This window comes from Carcharodon carcharias, chromosome 8 (genome assembly GCF_017639515.1).
Source record: "Carcharodon carcharias isolate sCarCar2 chromosome 8, sCarCar2.pri, whole genome shotgun sequence".
Classification (NCBI taxonomy): Eukaryota; Metazoa; Chordata; class Chondrichthyes; order Lamniformes; family Lamnidae; genus Carcharodon; species Carcharodon carcharias.
The window spans coordinates 108,861,323-108,877,839 of NC_054474.1; the positions used below are offsets into that span (position 1 = coordinate 108,861,323).

The 16,517-nt window shown below is 53.9% G+C and overlaps 1 protein-coding gene across 2 annotated transcripts in view; it reads right to left on the reverse strand.

The window, feature by feature from the left end:
- grk6 (G protein-coupled receptor kinase 6) overlaps positions 1–16,517 on the reverse strand; it is a 655,919-nt gene that overhangs the window by 192,530 nt on the left and 446,872 nt on the right. For both annotated transcript variants that reach the window (XM_041194284.1, XM_041194282.1), the window contains exons 4-6: positions 6,744–6,821; positions 6,371–6,471; positions 5,246–5,338 (exon numbers count right to left, since the gene is read on the reverse strand). In XM_041194284.1, the coding sequence (XP_041050218.1) occupies positions 5,246–5,338; positions 6,371–6,471; positions 6,744–6,821 (272 nt within the window). The remainder of the gene's footprint in view (positions 1–5,245; positions 5,339–6,370; positions 6,472–6,743; positions 6,822–16,517) is intronic.

Sequence of the window (16,517 nt, forward strand, 5' to 3'; positions counted from 1 at the left end):
AGATACAGAGAGGGGAAACTTCTGACATATACAGTAATATTCAGAAAGAAAGGAAGCTGACAGCTACAGTCATATTCAGAGAGAGAGGAGACTGCTGACAGATTCAGTAATGGTCAGAGAGGGGGAGACTGCTGACAGAAAAAGTGATATTCAGAGAGAGAAGATACAGCTGACAGATACAGTAACAGAGAGGGGAGGTGAAATGCTGACAGATAAAGTAATATTAAGAAAAAAAGCAATCTTATGACAGATAAAGAAATTTTCAGAGGGAGAGGAAAATGCTGGCAGATGCAGTAATATTCACAGACGAAACAACCGACAGATACAGTAACATTCAGAAATTGGAGAAACTGCTGACAGGTACAGTAACATGCAGAGAGAGAGAGAGAGAGAGAGGAAACAGCTGACAGGTACAGTAATCATGAGAAAGAAGATAAACTGCTGACAGGTACAGTCATATTCAGGGAGGGGAGAGACTGCTGACAGAAGCAGTAATATTCAGAATGGGAGGAAACTGCTGACAGATATGGCAATATTTAGAAAGAAAGGAAACTGCTAACAGAAACAGTAATATTTTAAGTGTGTAGAAACTGCTGAAAGTTACAGTAATATTCAGAGGAATCTGCTGAAAGACAGTAATATTCAGAGACAGAGGACACTGCTGACAGATACAGTAATCTTCAGAAAGAGGATAAACTGCTGACAGATGCAGCAATGTTCAAAAAGAAGAGAAATTGCTGACATGGCCAGTGATATCCAGAGGAGCCTGTTGAGAAATACAGTAATATTCAGAAAGAAGAGAAAAGGCTGACAGATACAGTAATATTCAGAGGTGGAGGAAACTGCTGACAGATACAGTAACATTCAGAATGAGAGGAAGCTGCTGACAGAAAAAGTAATAGTCAGAGAGAGAGGAAACAGCTGACAGATACAGTAATATGTAGAATGAGAGGAAACAGCTGACAGATTCAGCAATATTCAGAGAGAGAGGAAACAGCTGACAGATATAGTATTATTCAGCGAGAGAGAGAGAATAGCTGACAGGCACAGTAATATTGAGGGAGAGAGAAAACAGCTGACAGGTACAGTAATGTTCAGAAAATGAGAAACATCTGGCAGGTACAGTAATATTTAAAGTGTGGAGAAACTGCTGCAAGTTACAGTATTATTCAGAAAGAGGATAAACTGTTGACAGATACAGCAATATTCGGAGATAGAGGAAACTGCTGACATATACAGTAATAATCAGAGAGAGAAAGAATAGCTGACAGGCACAGTGATATTGAGGGAGCGAGAAAACAGCTGACAGGTACAGTAATATTCAGAAAAAAGAGAAAAGCCTGACAGATACAGTAATTTTCAGAGAGGGGGGAGTTTGCTGACAGAAAAAGTAATATTCAGAAAGAGAGGAACCTGCTGACAGATACAATAATATTCAGAGAGAGAAAGAATAGCTGACAGGCACAGTAATGTTCAAAGAGAGGAAACAGCTGACAGATACAGTAATATTCAGAAAAAAGAGAAAAGGCTGACAGATACAGTCATTTTCAGAGAGGAGGGAGACTCCTGTCAGATACGATTATATTTTGAAAAGGAGAAACTGCTGACAGAAACAGTAATATTTAAAGTGTAGAGAAACTGCTGAAAGTTACAATCATATTCAGAGGAAACTGCTTACAGATACAGTAATAATCAGAAAGAAGAGAAAAGGCTGACAGATTCAGTAATTTTCAGAGAGGAGGGAGTCTGCTGACAGATGAAGTAATATTCAGAAAATGAGAAACTGCTGACAGAAACAGTAATATTCAGAGAGAGAAAACTGCTGACACATACGTAACATTCAGAGAGGGGAGACTGCTGGCAGATGCAGTAATATTCAGAATGGGAGGAAACTGCTGACAGATATGGTAATATTCAGAAAGAAAGGAAACTGCTAACAGATACAGTAATATTTAAAGAGTGGAGAAACAGCTGAAAGTTACTTTAATATTCAGAGGAAACTGCTGAATGACAGTAATATTCAGAGACAGAGGACACTGCTGACAGATACAGTAATCTTCAGAAAGAGGATAAACTGCTGACAGATGCAGCAATGTTCAAAAAGAAGAGAAATTGCTGACATGGCCAGTGATATCCAGAGGAGCCTGTTGACAAATACAGTAATATTCAGAAAGAAGAGAAAAGGCTGACAGATACAGTAATATTCAGAAAGAGAGGAAGCTGCTGGCAGTTCCAGTGATATTCAGAGAGGAGAGACTGCCGACAGATACAGTGATATTCAGAGAGAGAAGAAACAGCTGACAGATACAGTAATTTTCAGACACTGGAAATGACTGACAGATACTGTAACAGAGAGGGGAGGTGAAATGCTGACAGATAAAGTAATATTAAGAGAGAGAGCAATCTTATGACAGATAAAGAAATTTTCAGGGGTAGAGGAAAATGCTGGCAGATGCAGTAATATTCAGAGAGAGAGGAAACAACCGACAGATACAGTGTGGAGAAACTGCTGAAAGTTACAGTAATATTCAGAGGAAACTGCAGAATGGCAATAATATTCAGAGACAGAGGACACTGCTGACAGATACAGTAATCTTCAGAAAGAGGATAAACTGCTGACAGATGCATCAAAGTTCGGAAAGAAGAGAAAAGGCTGACAGATACAGTAATATTCAGAGATAGAGGAAACTGCTGACAAATACAGAAACATTCAGAATGAGAGGAAGCTGCTGACAGATAAAGTAATATTCAGAGAGAGGGGAGACTGCTGACAGATACAGTAATATTAAGAACGAGAGGAAACAGCTGACAGATACAGAGAGGGGAGACTGCTGACAGATATAGTAATATTCAGAGAGAGAGAATAGCTGACAGGCATAGTAATATTGAGAGAGAGAGAAAACAGCTGACAGGTGCAGCAATGTACAGAGAAAGAAAACAGCTGACATATACAGTAATATTTGAGAGAGGGCGGCTGCTGACAGATACAGTAACATGCAGAAAGACGATAAACTGTTGACAGATGCAGCAATATTCAGAGATTGAGGAAACTGCTGACAGATACAGTAATATTCAGAAAGAAGAGAAAAGGCTGACAGATACAATAATTTTCAAAGAGTGGGGAGACTGCAGACAGACACAGTAATATTCAGAAATGGAGAAAATGCTGACAGAAACAGTAATATTTAAAGCATGGAGACACTGCTGTAAGTTACAGTAATAATCAGAGGAAAGTGCTGACTGACAATACTATTCAGAGAGAGAGGAAACTGCTGACAGAAAGTGCAATCTTCAGAAAGAGGATAAACTGCTGACAGTTGCAGCAATATTCAGAGATAGAGGAAACTGCTTACAGATACAGTAATAATCAGAAAGAAGAGAAAAGGCTGATAGATAAAGTAATTTTCAGAGGGGGGAGACTGCAGACAGATACAGTAATGTTCAGAAAGAGAGGAAGCTGCTGACAGATGCAGTAATATTCAGAAAAGGAGAAACTGCTAACAGAAACAGCAATATTCAGTGAGAGGAAACTGCTGACACAGACGTAATATTCAGAGAGGGGAGAGTTCTGAGAGATACAGTCATATTCAGAGAGGTGAGGCTGCTGACAGATACAGTGATATTCAGAAAGAAAGGAAGCTGCTGACAGTTACAGCAATGTTCAGAAAGAGAGGAAACTGCTGACAGATACAGTGATATTCAGAGAGGTGAGGCTGCTGACAGATACAGTAATATTCAGAAAGAAATCAAGCTGCTGACAGTTACAGCAATGTTCAGAAAGAGAGGAAACTGCTGACAGATACAGTCGTGTTCAGAGTGAGGGGAGACAGCTGACAGATACAGTATTATTCAGAAAATGAGAAACTGCTAACAGAAACAGTAATATTCAGAGAGTGGAGAATGCTTACAGATACAGTCATATTCAGAGGGAGGAAACCGCTGACAGACACAATAATATTCAGAGAGGTGAAACTGCTGATAGATACAGTAATATTCAGAAAGAGAGGAAGCTGCTGAAAGATAATGTAATATTCAGAGAGATGGGGAGACTGCTGACAGACACAGTAATATTCAGAAAGAAAGGAAGCTGCTGACAGTTACTGCAATATTCAGAAAGAGAGGAAACTGCTGATGGATACAGTCATGTTCAGAGTGAGGGGAGACTGCTGACTGGTAGAGTATCATTCAGAAAATGAGAAACTGCTGACAGAAACAGTTATATTCAGAGGGGGGAAATTGCTGACAGATACAGTAATATTCAGAGAGTGGAGACTGCTTACAGATACAGTCATATTCAGTGAGGTGAGACTGCTGACAGAATCAGTAATATTCAGAGAGAGAGGAAACAACTGACAGATACAGAGAGGCGAGACTGCTGACAGATACAGTAATATTCAGGAAGAGGAGAAACTACTGACAGGTACAGTAACATTCAGAAAAGGAGATACTGCTGACAGATACAGTAACATTCAGAGAGAGAGAAAATTGCTGACAGCTCCAGCGATATTCAATAAGAGAAGCTGCTGACAGATATAGTAATATTCAGAGAGGAGGAAATGTTGACAGATACAGTACTATTGAGAGAGAGAAAACAGCTGACAGATACAGTAATATACAAAGACAGAGGAAACTACTGATAGAGACAGTAATATTCAGAGAGAGAGGAAACTGCTGACAGATGCAGTAATATTCAGAGGGAACTGCTGACAGATATAGTAATATTCTGAGAGAGAGGAAATTGCTGACAGGGACAGTAATATACAGGGAGAGAGGAAATTGCTGACAGACAGCAATATTCAGAGAGAGGAAACTGCTGACAGATACAGTAATATTCAGAGAGATGGGGAACTACTGACAGGTACAGTAATATAGAGAGAGGGGGAGCTGTTGACAGACACAGTAATATTTAGGGAAAAGGGAAACTGCTGAGAGACACATTAATATTCAGAGAGCGGGGAGACTGCTGACAGATACAGTAATAGTCAGAGAGTGGAAACTGCTGACAGATACAATAACATTCAGAGTGGAAACTGCTGACAGGTACAGTCATATTGAGAGAGAGAGAGAAAACTGCTGATTGATACAGTAATATTTAGAAAGAGGGAACTCCTTTTCCTGTTCCACCTCGATACAGTCTCAGAACATCTCCCAAACGCAAGCATCATTTTGACTTCCTCCTGTATTCTCTGAAGAGTCCCTCACTTTTGGAGAGCAGGGCTGTGCTTTATTACTGGACAGCACTCACCTTTCGAGATACTTCCACTGGAGGAACCGATTGAAGTACGGGCTGTCCAAGTAATCAGCAAAAGGTGCCACACTCAGAAAATCATGGACCAATCTGTGGGATGAAGGGAATGTGCAATGTGGGAGAGTGCGACTGATATATAGACAACACGGTTAGGGGACACAGCCCACACACTGGACATGCTCACTCTCAAGCTCTATCCCAGTTGGGTAACTCAAACCTCTTCACCCACCTGCCTTCCCCACTAATTCCCATTGTCCTTCATACTTCTCACTCTCACTTCGCACTCAAACGTCAGACTCACCCCTCACTGCCAACTCCATCCCTCTTCCAGATTATTGCCAGAGGCTAAACCAGACTGGTAGTAACATTGTGTTACATTTAACCCTGAAATGAGCATCCCTGAACATATCTCCTCCCTCACTAAACTGCACCTCTGTAACATTCTCAATTGTGACCCAGTCTCAGCTCCTCCGCTGCTGAAACCCTCATCCATACTACTCCAACACACTCCTGGCTGCTCTCTCACATTCTCTGCTCTTTAAACTTGCTGCCCATGTCCGAACTCACACTGAGTCCTGTTCCCCTTTCACCCCCTGTGCCACTAACCTACACTGGCTCCTGGTCAAACAACATGTCAATTTTAAAATTCTCCTCCTTGTTATCAAATCCCTCCATGACCTCTCTCCTCCCTATCTCTGTAATCTCCTCCAGCCCCACAATACCCCCTCGGATATCTGCACTCCTCTAATTCCAGCCTCTTGAACTTTCCTGAATTTAATCACTCCACCATTGGCGGCCGTGCCTTCAGCTGCCTGGGCCCCAAGCTCTGGAATTCCCTCCCTAAACCTCTCCACCTCTCTCTTCTCCTTTAAAACACTCCTTAAAACCTAACTTTTTCACAAACCTTGTCCATAGATCTCATGCAGCCTGATGTCAAACTTTGCTGGTTAATGCCCTTGTGGGGTTATTTCACTGTGCTGAAGGCGCTATATGAAAGGAAGTTGTTATTGTATTGATAGGAACAATAAAAACAGCTGTTATCGTCCTGAACAACTTGAGACATTGATTTGACTGTTGATCAACTCCAGGAGCTGGAGATCAACTTCCCTCAGGCACACTCACTTGTCACACTCCTTGAAGAGCTCCTTGCAGGCTCCATTTTGCAGCTCTTGTGAACAGTGGCTGCTCAGGCTGTTGGGTACCTCCAAAATATAATCAGGAGACTAAAGAGAAAAAAAAGACAAGCTCAGCACCAGAGAACCTTCATTTCAAATCTCCTTTTGGCATCAAAATATGACTCATTGTAGAGATGAACGTCAGCCTGCCTTGTGTCTCAGCCACGGTCTGTGTGAAAAGCTGTTATGGTTCCAATCCCTTTAACTGTACCCAGAGCATCAGGAGTCAGTCACCATTTCACACAACATAACTAACACTGTTAGCTCCATCTGTGTTTTCAAGCAGGTTTAGAGGGGTAGGAATGGAGGCAATTTCATACCTGGGAATTTAGAAACTTGTCCACCAGACACTGACCACAATCCTTTCGCTTTTCATCTGGGGTTACCTCATAGTCTGCCTAAGGAGAAAACACAGACAGATCATCACTAAGAACACAAGAAATAGTCGCAAGAGTAGACCAAACAGCATACATAGCTTGCTCCGCCATTTAATACCATCATGGCTGATCTTGGGCTCCAGCTCTACTTTCCCACCTGCTCTCCATAGCCCTTAATTTCCAGTGAGACCAAAAATCTGTCTCCTCCAGACGTAAATATATTCAACAATAGAGCATCCACAACCTTCTGGGGTAGAGAATTTCAAAGATACACAACCCTTTGAGTGGAATAATTTCTCCTCATCTCAGTCCTAAATGATCAGCCCCTTATCCTGAGACTGTGACCCTGAGTTTTAGATTCCCCGATCAGAGGAAACAATCTCAGCATCTACCCTATCAAACCATTGAATGTTTCAATGGGATCAGCTCTCATTCTTCTAATCTCCAGAGAACATAAACCCTATTTACTCAGCCTCTCATCATAGGACAACCCTCCTCATCCCAGGGGCTAATCTAGGGAACCTTCACTGTACCATCTCCAATGCAAATCTATCCTTCCTTAGATACTATGGTGTGTTCTGCACAAAGGCAGCTCCTTGGCTCATTGTCTGCTTGTGCTTCATCCATTCTCTTGACAGTTTCCTGTCAGTGCTGGTTTGCCACTGCATTCTACTGTCAGGGGCAGGGTGAGGAGGCAGGTCCCACGTTTGCCTCAGCTGGAATGGGAATCAAACCCATGCTATTGGCATTATTTCTAATCCACATGCTAGCAAACTAGCCAAATGTGTTCACCAGCCCCCATCCTCCCGTAAACATGGAGGACAAAGCAAAGATCTGTTCAGTTGTGGCAAGGGCTAGGGGAAAGAGCAACGGGTGAGGGGTGAGGGGTGAGGGGAAAGGGCGACGGGCGAGGGGAAAAGCCGACGGGTGAGGGGAAAGGGTGATGGGCAAGGGAAAGGGCGACGGGGCGAGGGGAAAGGGTGACGGGTTAGGGGAAAGGGCAACGGGGCGAGGGGAAAGGGGAAAGGGAGATGGGCAAGAGCAAAGGGATATGGGCGAGGGGAACAGACGACGGGCGAGGGCAAAGTGTAATGGGCAAGGGCAAAGCGTGACAGGTGAGGGGAAAGTGGAAAAGGTGACGGGGTGAGGGGAAATGTGAAAGAGAGATGGGCGAGGGGAAAGGGCAATGGGTGAGGGGAGATGGCGAGAGGCGAGTGGAAAGGGCGACGGGCGAGCGGAAAGGGCGACGGGCGAGGGGAAAGTGCGACGGGCGAGGGGAAAGTGCGACGGGCGAGGGGAAAGGGGAAAGGGAGATAGGTGAGGGGAAAGGACGACGGGTGAGGGGAAAGGGCGATGGGTGAGGGGAAAAGGTGACTGGCTAGGGGAAAGGGCAACGGGCGAGGGGAAAGGGAGATGGGACAGGGGAAAGTGAGATGGCCGAGGGGGAAGGGAGATGAGCGACGGGCGAGGGGAAAGGGCGATGGGCGAGGGGAGAGGGCGACAGGTGAGGGGAAAGGGCGATGGGCGAGGGGATAGGGCGACGGGCGAGGGGAAAGGGCGACGGGCGAGAGGAAAGGGCGACGGGCGAGAGGAAAGGGCGACGGGCGAAGGGAAAAGGAAATGGGCAAGGGGAAAGGGCGACGGGGCAATGGGAAAGGCTGACGGGCTGGGGCAAAAGGCGACGGGCGAGGGGAAAGGGTGACGGGCGAGGGGAAAAGTGACGGGCAAGGGGAAAGGGGAAAGAGTGAGGGGCGAGGGGAAAGGGCAACGGGGGAGGGGAAAGAGCGACGGGCGAGGGGAAAGAGCGACAGGTGAGGGGAAAGAACGGCGGCTGAGGGGAAAGGGGAAAGGGAGATAGGTGAGGGGAAAGGAAAACGGGTGAGGGCAAACGGCGACGGGCGAGGTGAAAAGGTGACGGGAGACGGGAAAGGGTGACGGGCGAGGGGAAATGGCGATGGGGTGAGGGGAAAGGGCGAGGGGCAAAGGGAAAGGGTGACGGGCGAGTGGAAACGGTGACGGGTGAGGGGAAAGGGCGACGGGGCGAGGGGAAAGGGGAAAGAGAGATGGGCAAGGGGAAAGGGCGACGGGCGAGGGGAATGGGTGGCGGGCACGGGGAAAGTGGAAAGGGCGATGGGGCAAGGGGAAAGGGGAAAGAGAGAAGGGCGAGAGGAAAGGGCGATGGGCGAGGGGAAAGGGCGACGTGCAAGGGGAAAGGGCGACGGGTGAGGGGAAAGGGCGACGGGTGAGGGGAAAGGGCGACGGGTGAGGGGAAAGAGCGACAGGTGAGGGGAAAGGGCGACGGGCGAGGTGAAAAGGTGATGGGCCAGGGGAAAGGGTGATGGGCGAGGGGAAAGAGAGACGGGCGAGGGGAAAAGGAGACGGGCGAGGGGAAAGGGAGACGGGCGAGGGGAAAGGGAGACGGGCGAGGGAAAAGGACGACGGGTGAGGGTAAAGCGCGATGGGCGAGGGGAAAAGTAAATGGGCAAGGGGAAAGGGCGCCGGGGCGAGGGGAAAGGATGAAGGGCGAGGGCAAAGGGCGACGGGATGAGGGGAAAGGGGAAAGGGAGATAGGTGAGGGGAAAGGGAGATAGGTGAGGGGAAAGGGAGATAGGTGAGGGGAAAGGGCGCTGTGGCGAGGAGACAGGCTGAAGGTCGAGGGGAAAGGTGCGAGGGGCGAAAGGAAAGGGTGACGGGCGAGGGGATAGGGTGACGGGCGAGGGGAAAGGGAGATGGGAGAGGGGAAAGGGAGATGAGAGAGGGGAAAGGGAGACGGGTGAGGGGAAAGGACGACGGGAGAGGGGAAAGGGCGACGGGCGAGGGGAAAGGACGACGGGAGAGGGGAAAGGGAGATGGAAGAGGGGAAAGGGAGATGGGAGAGGGGAAAGGGAGATGGGAGAGGGGAAAGGGAGATGGGTGAGGGGAAAGGGCGCTGAAGCGAGGAGAAAGGCTGAAGGTCGAGGGGAAAGGAGCGAGGGGTGAAGGGAAAGGGTGACGGGTGAGGGGAAAGGGTGACGGGCGAGGGGAAAGAGAGACGGGTGAAGGGAAAGAGAGACGGGCGAGGGGAAAGAGAGACGGGCGAGGGGAAAGAGAGACGGGCGAGGGGAAAGAGAGACGGGCGAGGGGAAAGAGAGACGGGCGAGGGGAAAGAGAGACGGGCGAGGGGAAAGAGAGACGGGCGAGGGGAAAGAGAGACGGGCGAGGGGAAAGAGAGACGGGCGAGGGGAAAGAGAGACGGGCGAGGGGAAAGAGAGACGGGCGAGGGGAAAGAGAGACGGGCAAGGGGAAAGAGAGACGGGCGAGGGGAAAGAGAGACGGGCGAGGGGAAAGAGAGACGGGCGGGGGAAAGGGAGACGGGCGAGGGGAAAGGGAGACGGGCGAGGGGAAAGGGCGACGGTCGAGGGGAAAGGGCGACGGGCGAGGGGAAAGGGCGATGGGCAAGGGGAAAGGGCGACAGGCGAGGGGACAGGGCGGCGGGATGAGGGGAAAGGGGAAAGGGAGATAGGTGAGAGGAAAGGGCGACGGGCGAGGGGAAAGGGCGACGGGCGAGGGGAAAGGGCGACGGGCGAGGGGAAAGGGCGACGGGCGAGGTGAAAGGGCGACGGGCGAGGTGAAAGGGCGACGGGCGAGGTGAAAGGGCGACGGGCGAGGTGAAAGGACGACGGGCGAGGGAAAAGCGCGATGGGCGAGGGGAAAAGTAAATGGGCAAGGGGAAAGGGCGCCGGGGTGAGGGGAAAGGATGAAGGGCGAGGGCAAAGGGCGACGGGATGAGGGGAAAGGGGAAAGGGAGATAGGTGAGGGGAAAGGGCGCTGTGGCGAGGAGACAGGCTGAAGGTCGAGGGGAAAGGTGCGAGGGGCGAGGGGAAAGGGTGACGGGTGAGGGGAAAGGGTGACGGGCGAGGGGAAAGAGAGACGGGTGACGGGAAATGGTGACGTGCGAGGGGAAAGGGAGATGGGAGACGGGAAAGGGCGCTGAAGCGAGGAGAAAGGCTGAAGGTCGAGGGGAAAGGTGCGAGGGGCGAAGGGAAAGGGTGACGGGTGAGGGGAAAGGGTGACGGGCGAGGGGAAAGAAAGACGGGTGAGGGGAAATGGTGACTTGCGAGGGGAAAGGGGAAAGGGCGACGGGCGAGGGGAGAGGGCGAAGGGCGAGGGAAAATGGGGACGGACGAGGGGAAATGGCGACGGGCGAGGGGAAATGGCGACGGGCGAGGGGAAAAAGTGATGGGTGAGGGAAAAGGGCGACAGGTGAGGGGAAAGGACGACGGGCGAGGTGAAAAGGTGACGGGAGAGGGGAAAGGGAGATGGGAGAGGGGAAAGGGCGACGGGCGAGGTGAAAAGGTGACGGGAGAGGGGAAAGGGCGACGGGCGAGGTGAAAAGGTGACGGGAGAGGGGAAAGGGAGATGGGAGATGGGAAAGGGCGCTGAAGCGAGGAGAAAGGCTGAAGGTCGAGGGGAAAGGTGCGAGGGGCGATGGGAAAGGGTGACGGGTGAGGGGAAAGGGTGACGGGCGAGGGGAAAGGGTGACGGGCGAGGGGAAAGGGTGACGGGCGAGGGGAAAGAGAGACGGGCGAGGGGAAAGAGAGACGGGCGAGGGGAAAGAGAGACGGGCGAGGGGAAAGAGAGACGGGCGAGGGGAAAGAGAGACGGGCGAGGGGAAAGAGAGACGGGCGAGGGGAAAGAGAGACGGGCGAGGGGAAAGAGAGACGGGCGAGGGGAAAGGGTGACGGGTGAGGGGAAAGAGAGACGGGCGAGGGGAAAGGGCGATGGGCGAGGGGAAAAGTAAATGGGCAAGGGGAAAGGGCGACGGGCGAGGGGAAAGGGCGACGGGCGAGGGGAAAGGGTGATGGGCGAGGGGAAAGGGCTAGGGGCGAAGGGAAAGGGTGACGGGCGAGGGGAAAGGGCGACGGGCGAGGGGAAAGGGGAAAGAGTGAGGGAAAGGGGAAAGGGCGATGGGCGAGGGGAAAGGGTGACGGGATGAGGGGAAAGGGCGACGGGCGAGGGGAAAGAGCGACGGCTGAGGGGAAAGGGGAAAGGGAGATAGGTGAGGGGAAAGGAAGACGGGTGAGGGCAAATGGCGACGGGCGAGGTGAAAAGGTGACGGGCGAGGGGAAAGGGTGACGGGCGAGGGGAAAGGGCGACGGGCGAGGGGAAAGGGTGACGGGTGAGGCGAAAGGGCTAGGGGCGAAGGGAAAGGGTGATGGGTGATGGGAAAGGGTGTAGGGTGAGTGTAAACGGCAATGGGTGAGGGGAAAGGGCGACGGGGCGAGGGAAAAGGCTAATGGTCGAGGGGAAAGGGCGAGGGGCGAAGGGAAAGGGTGACGGGTGATGGGAAAGGGTGTAGGGCGATGGGAAACGGTGACGGGCGAGGGGAAAGTGCGATGGATGAGGGGAAAGGGTGACGGGTGAGGGGAAAGGGCGATGGGGCGAGGGGAAAGGCTAATGGTCGAGGGGAAAGGGCGAGGGGCGAAGGGAAAGGGTGACGGGTGATGGGAAAGGGTGTAGGGCGATGGGAAACGGTGACGGGCGAGGGGAAAGTGCGATGGATGAGGGGAAAGGGCGACGGGCGAGGGTAAAAGCCGACGGGTGAGGGGAAAGGGTGATGGGCAAGGGGAAAGGGTGACGGGGCGAGGGGAAAGGATGATGGGTTAGGGGAAAGGGCGACGGGTTAGGGGAAGGGGAAAGGGAGATGGGCTAGAGCAAAGGGAGATGGGCAAGGGGAACAGACGACGGGCGAGGGCAAAGCGTGACAGGTAAGGGGAAAGTGGAAAGGGTGACAGGGTGAGGGGAAATGTGAAAGAGAGATGGGCGAGGGGAAAGGGAGATCGGCGACGGGCGAGGGGAAAGGGCAACGGGTGAGGGGAGATGGTGACGGGCGAGTGGAAAGGGCGACGGGTGAGCGGAAAGGGCGACGGGCGAGTGGAAAGGGCGACGGGTGAGCGGAAAGGGCGACGGCTGAGGGGAAAGGGCGACGGGCGAGGAGAAAGGGTGACGGGCGAGGGGAAAGGGCTATAGGCGAAGGGAAAGGGTGACGGGTGATGGGAAAGGGTGTAGGGAGAGGGGAAACGGCGACGGGAGAGGGGAAAGCGCGATGGATGAGGGGAAAGGATGACGGGTGAGGGGAAAGGGCGATGGGTGAGGGGAAAGTTCGACGGGCGAGTGGAAAGGGCGATGGGGCGAGGGGAAAGGCTAATGGTCGAGGGGAAAGGGCAAGGGGCGAAGGGAAAGGGTGACGGGCAATGGGAAAGGGTGTAGGGCAATGGGAAATGGCGACGGGTGAGGGGAAAGCGCGATGGATGAGGGGAAAGGAAGACGGGTGAGGGGAAAGTGCGATGGGCAAGGGGAAAGGGCGACGGGGCAAGGGGAAAGGGGAAAGAGAGATGGGCGAGGGGAAATGGGGACGGGTGAGGGGAAAGAGCAATGGGTTAGGGGAAAGAGCAACGGGTGAGGGGTGAGGGGTGAGGGGAAATGGCGACGGGCGAGGGGAAAAGCCGACGGGTGAGGGGAAAGGGTGATGGGCAAGGGGAAAGGGCGACGGGGCGAGGGGAAAGGGAGATGGGAGAGGGGAAAGGGCGATGGGGCGAGGGGAAAGGGCGATGGGGTGAGGGGAAAGGGCGAGGGGTGAAGGGAAAGGCAGACGGGCAAGGGGAAAGGGTGACGACGAGGGGAAAGGGTGACGACGAGGGGAAAGGGTAATGGTCGAGTGGAAAGGGCGAGGGGCGAAGGGAAAGGGTGACGGGTGATGGGAAAGGGTGACGGGTGAGGGGAAAGCGCGATGGATGAGGGGAAAGGATGACGGGCAAGGGGAAAGTGCGACGGGCGAGTGGAAAGGGCGACAGGGCAAGGGGAAAGGGGAAAGAGAGATGGGCAAGGGGAAATGGCGACGGTTGAGGGGAAAGAGCAATGGGTTAGGGGAAAGAGCAACAGGTGAGGGGTGAGGGGTGAGGGGAAAGGGCGACGGGCAAGGGCAAAGCGTGACGGGTGAAGGGAAAGTGGAAAGGGTGACGGGGTGAGGGGAAATGTGAAAGAGAGATGGGCGAGGGGAAAGGGCAATGGGTGATTGGAAAAGGACATGGGCGAGGGGAAAGGGTGATGGGTGATTGGAAAAGGACATGGGCGAGGGGAAAAGGACATGGGCGAGGGCAACGAGAGATGGCCGAGGGGAAAGGGAGATGGGCGAGGGGAAAGGGCGACGGCTGAGGGGAAAGTGGAAAGGGTGACGGGCGAGGGGAAAAGTGATGGGCAAGGGGAAAGGGCGACGGGCGAGGGGAAAGGGCGACGGGCGAGGGGAAAGGGTGACGGGCGAGGGGAAAGGGTGACGGGCGAGGGGAAAGGGCGACGGCTGAGGGGAAAGTGGAAAGGGTGACGGGCGAGGGGAAAAGTGATGGGCAAGGGGAAAGGTTAAAAAGTGAGGGGCGAGGGGAAAGGGCAACGGGGGAGGGGAAAGGGCGACGGGCGAGGGGAAAGGGCGACGGAATGAGGGGAAAGGGCGACAGAATGAGGGGAAAGAGCGACAGGTGACGGGAAAGACCGACAGCTGAGGGGAAAGGGGAAAGGGAGATAAGTGAGGGGAAAGGAAGATGGGTGAGGGCAAACGGCGACGGGTGAGGTGAAAAGGTGACGGGAGAGGGGAATGGGCGACGGGCGAGGGGAAATGTGAAAGGGAGATGGGCGAGGGGAAAGGGCAACGGGCGAGGGGAAAGGGACATGGGTGAGGGCAAAAGGACATGGCCGAGGGGAAAGCGAGATGGGTGACGGGCGAGGGGAAAGGGGACGGTTGAGGGGAAAGGTCGAGGGGCGAAGGGAAAGGGCGACGGGATGAGGGGAAAATGGAAAGGGAGATAGGTGAGGGGAAAGGGCGCTGGGGCGAGAAGACAGGCTGAAGGTCGAGGCGAAAGTTGCAAGGGGCGAGGGGAAAGGGCAACAGGAGAGGGGAAAGGGCGATGGGAGAGGGGAAAAGTAAATGGGCAAGGGGAAAGGGCGACGGGTCGAGGGGAAAGGGCGACGGGCGAGGGGAAAGGGCGACGGGCGAGGGGAAAGGGCGACGGGCGAGGGGAAAGGGCGACGGGCGAGGGGTAAGGGTAACAGGTGAGGGGAAATGGCGACGGGCGAGGGGAAATGGCGACGGGCGAGGGGAAAGAGAGACGGGCGAGGGGAAAGAGAGACGGGCGAGGGGAAAGAGAGACGGGCGAGGGGAAAGAGAGACGGGCGAGGGGAAAGAGATACGGGCGAGAGGAAAGGGAGACGGGTGAGGGGAAAGCCCGACGAATGAGGGGAAAGGGTGAAGGGTGAGGGGGAAGTGCGACGGGCGAGGGAAAAGTGTGACGGGCAAGGGGAAAGGGCGATGGGCGAGGGTAAAAGTAAATGGGCAAGGGGAAAGGGCGACGGGGCGAGGGGAAAGGATGAGGGGCGAGGGGAAAGGGCGACGGGGCGAGGGGAAAGGATGAGGGGCGAGGGGAAAGAGCGACGGGGCGAGGGGAAAGGGCGACGGGGCGAGGGGAAAGGGCGACGGGGCGAGGGGAAAGGATGAGGGGCGAGGGGAAAGGGCGACGGGATGAGGGGAAAGGGGAAATTGAGATAGGTGAGGGGAAAGGGTGCTGGGGTGAGGAAACAGGCTGAAGGTCGAGGGGAAAGGTGCAAGGGGCGAAGGGAAAGGGTGACGGGCGAGGGGATAGGGTGACAGGCGAGGGGAAAGATAGACGAGTGAGGGGAAAGAGAGATGGGCGAGTGGAAAGGGAGATGGGCGAGGGGAAAGGGGAAAGGGCGACGGGCGAGGGGAAAAGGACATGGGCGCGGGGAAAGAGAGATGGCCGAGGGGAAAGGGAGATGGGCGAGGGGAAAAGGAAAAGGGCGACGGGCGAGGGGAGAGGGCGACGGGCGAGGGGAAAGGGCGACGGGCGAGGGGAAAGGGAGACGGGCGAGGGGAAAGGGAGACGGGCGAGGGGAAAGGGCGACGGGGTGAGGGGAAAGGGCGACGGGTGAGGGGAAAGGGCGACGGGCGAGGGGAAAGGGCGACGGGCGAGGGGAAAGGGCGACGGGCGAGGGGAAAGGGCGACGGGCGAGGGGAAAGGGCGACGGGAGAGGGGAAAGGGCGACGGGCGAGGGGAAAGAGAGACGGGCGAGGGGAAAGAGAGACGGGCGAGGGGAAAGAGAGACGGGCGAGGGGAAAGGGAGACGGGCGAGGGGAAAGGGAGACGGGCGAGGGGAAAGGGAGACGGGCGAGGGGAAAGGGTGACGGGCGAGGGGAAAGGGAGACGGGCGAGGGGAAAGGGAGATGGGCGAGGGGAAAGCGCAACGGATGAGGGGAAAGGGTGACGGATAAGGGGGAAGTGCGATGGGCGAGGGGAAAAGTTAATGGGCAAGGGGAAAGGGCGACGGGGCGAGGGGAAAGGGCGACGGGGCGAGGTGAAAGGGTGACGGGTGAGGGGGAAGGGCAACGGGCGAGGGGAAAGAATGACGGGCGAGGGGAAAGGGCGATGGGCGAGGGGAAAGAATGACGGGCGAGGGGAAAGGGTGACGGGATGAGGGGAAAGGGGAAAGGGAGATAGGTGAGGGGAAAGGGTGCTGGGGTGAGGAAACAGGCTGAAGGTCGAGGGGAAAGGTGCGAGGGGAGAAGGGAAAGGGTGACGGGCAAGCGGAAAGGGTGACGGGCGAGGGGAAAGGGCGACGGGCGAGGGGAAAGGGCGACGGGCGAGGGGAAAGAGAGACGGGCGAGGGGAAAGA